A 1938-nucleotide genomic window follows, 5' to 3' on the forward strand; every position below is an offset into this window, starting at 1 on the left:
TAAAATCAATAATGTAAAAATTAAAAGGATATGTAATTAAAAAGATATGTGCGATTTCTTATAAATCCACTGTTTAGATTTTCTTTTCCAAAAAGGAATATTGTGTACGTCTTGCGTAATAATTTTTTTATACAAATGTGATAATTTCTTCTTTATCTTAAATACTTTTAATGTTGTTGAGAAATAAAATTTTTTATACACAATGTGTGATAGAAATTCTTGTAAACCTGAGCTAAATAATTGTGATAAAAATAAAAAGCAATATAAATTATAGTAATAGTTTATCATATACATGTATTACTTATAAAGATGTAGAGTTATTTAATAACTATAATTTCATCTTATTTACAATAATTATATTTTATAATACTAAATAATAACATAATAAAATAATCAGATGAATACAAAATTATTTAAAAAAAGAAGTAAAAAATTTTATCAATTCGAGTTATATCAGAAAATCTTAAACTTGTATCAGAGATGTAATCTGTTCTCTCGTGTTACCAATGAACTCATGGCTGGGTCAAGGTAAACGACCTGCACGTGGTTATAGAGGAGAATGCATCGGTCCATTTCACAAAGAAAGTTACGTTATGATGCTTGGATTCCTAAAAAAAAAAAAAAAAAAAAAAAAAAATATTTAAATTAGCACGTTATAAAATTATTATTAATAAATCAATATTATAAATTATTTTTAAAAATAATTTAATTTTGTTTATATTTTACATTTGTTTTATTTTTAATTTTAGTTAATATAATTTAAAATTACATCTTCTGCAATATGTATATTGTTTTACTCACAATTTGAAGGAAAATTACTACTAGGAATTGTCTACATTTAGCGTCACCTAAATGCACACGCACACGCTATTCATAAGAAAAGTGTATGTCCGCGACCGCGAAGCATGTGCAATCGTGAATGGCGGTGAGGTGCGAAATGCACGTTTGTCATCACCGTCGGTTTTCTAAACAATTTGTTATAAGTGAAGAATAAACAGAAAGTGGTATATGTCAAAATGATATTAATTTTACAGACGAAAAGAAAGGAAACTGTGTCTTAAAAAATAAAACGTATCAATGTACCTTTTTAAGATTAAATTATAAAATATATCTTTTTTTACACACACACACACACACAAACACACACACATATATATTTAGAATAATGAAAAATAGTGTTATCAGAAATATTAAAAATTTTTTTTAGATAAAACGACGACGAAAAATTCTATTTCTCAAAGATCCTTCCCTTGTATACAGAAATAATCCCTGAATTTTTATAACAAGTATTATCTCCCCTACTAACCCAAATTCTGAATGGTTACTGTGGTAAACGTAAACTTCTCTCGACGTTAGGGAGAGCGACTTCTAGGTCCGCCCAAATGGTGACGTCTCTCCATGCAGTCATTCGTTTGTTTAAAAATTATCGAAGAAAGTTTTCTGGGGAGGTGGCCGACGGCATTTACCTGCAATGATGAGTCGTTCGTCTCATCGTTTCTTGTCGTCATACACGTCGTTTCATCCAGAGTGGGGATACTGGGGAGGGTCCTACATGGTGCACACCTATAAAGATTCAAGCGCCGCAGGGCCAGGTCACACTTTGTTCCGAAAATTTTCCGGGGAGTAGTTTGCTTCGTCTTCGACCACTGCCTCTCTGTATTCCATTCCGTGACGACGTGATTAGACGACGAGAAGATGAACAAATTTCTGACGCTAGTACTTCTTGCTACATACACTGCAGCAGGACCTACAGACGTACAACCATCTCAGAATCTGAATTGTGTGGAGTACGACAATGCGTTCTTCAGCTGCATGTTCGTGAAGACTATCGGTGTTCTTAACAGAGCGACTCGATCGAGCAACATTGAAATCATTGATGGTGTGACTTTCGTACGAGATACTCCGAGTAAGTTCTTGTATTTATTATATATATATATA

At 31.5% G+C, this 1938-nt stretch overlaps 1 protein-coding gene across 1 annotated transcript in view; it reads left to right on the forward strand.

Annotated features, from left to right (window-relative positions):
- The first annotated feature begins 1613 nt into the window (after window positions 1–1613).
- The window catches only part of LOC108748021, a 2287-nt gene continuing 1962 nt past the window's right edge, over window positions 1614–1938 (forward strand). The window contains exon 1 of the mRNA XM_018485969.1: window positions 1614–1906. Within this exon, the coding sequence (XP_018341471.1) occupies window positions 1696–1906 (211 nt within the window). The 5' untranslated portion in view covers window positions 1614–1695. The remainder of the gene's footprint in view (window positions 1907–1938) is intronic.

The sequence above is a fragment of the Trachymyrmex septentrionalis genome, unplaced genomic scaffold (genome assembly GCF_001594115.1).
Source record: "Trachymyrmex septentrionalis isolate Tsep2-gDNA-1 unplaced genomic scaffold, Tsep1.0 scaffold21, whole genome shotgun sequence".
In the NCBI taxonomy this organism is placed as follows: domain Eukaryota; kingdom Metazoa; phylum Arthropoda; class Insecta; order Hymenoptera; family Formicidae; genus Trachymyrmex; species Trachymyrmex septentrionalis.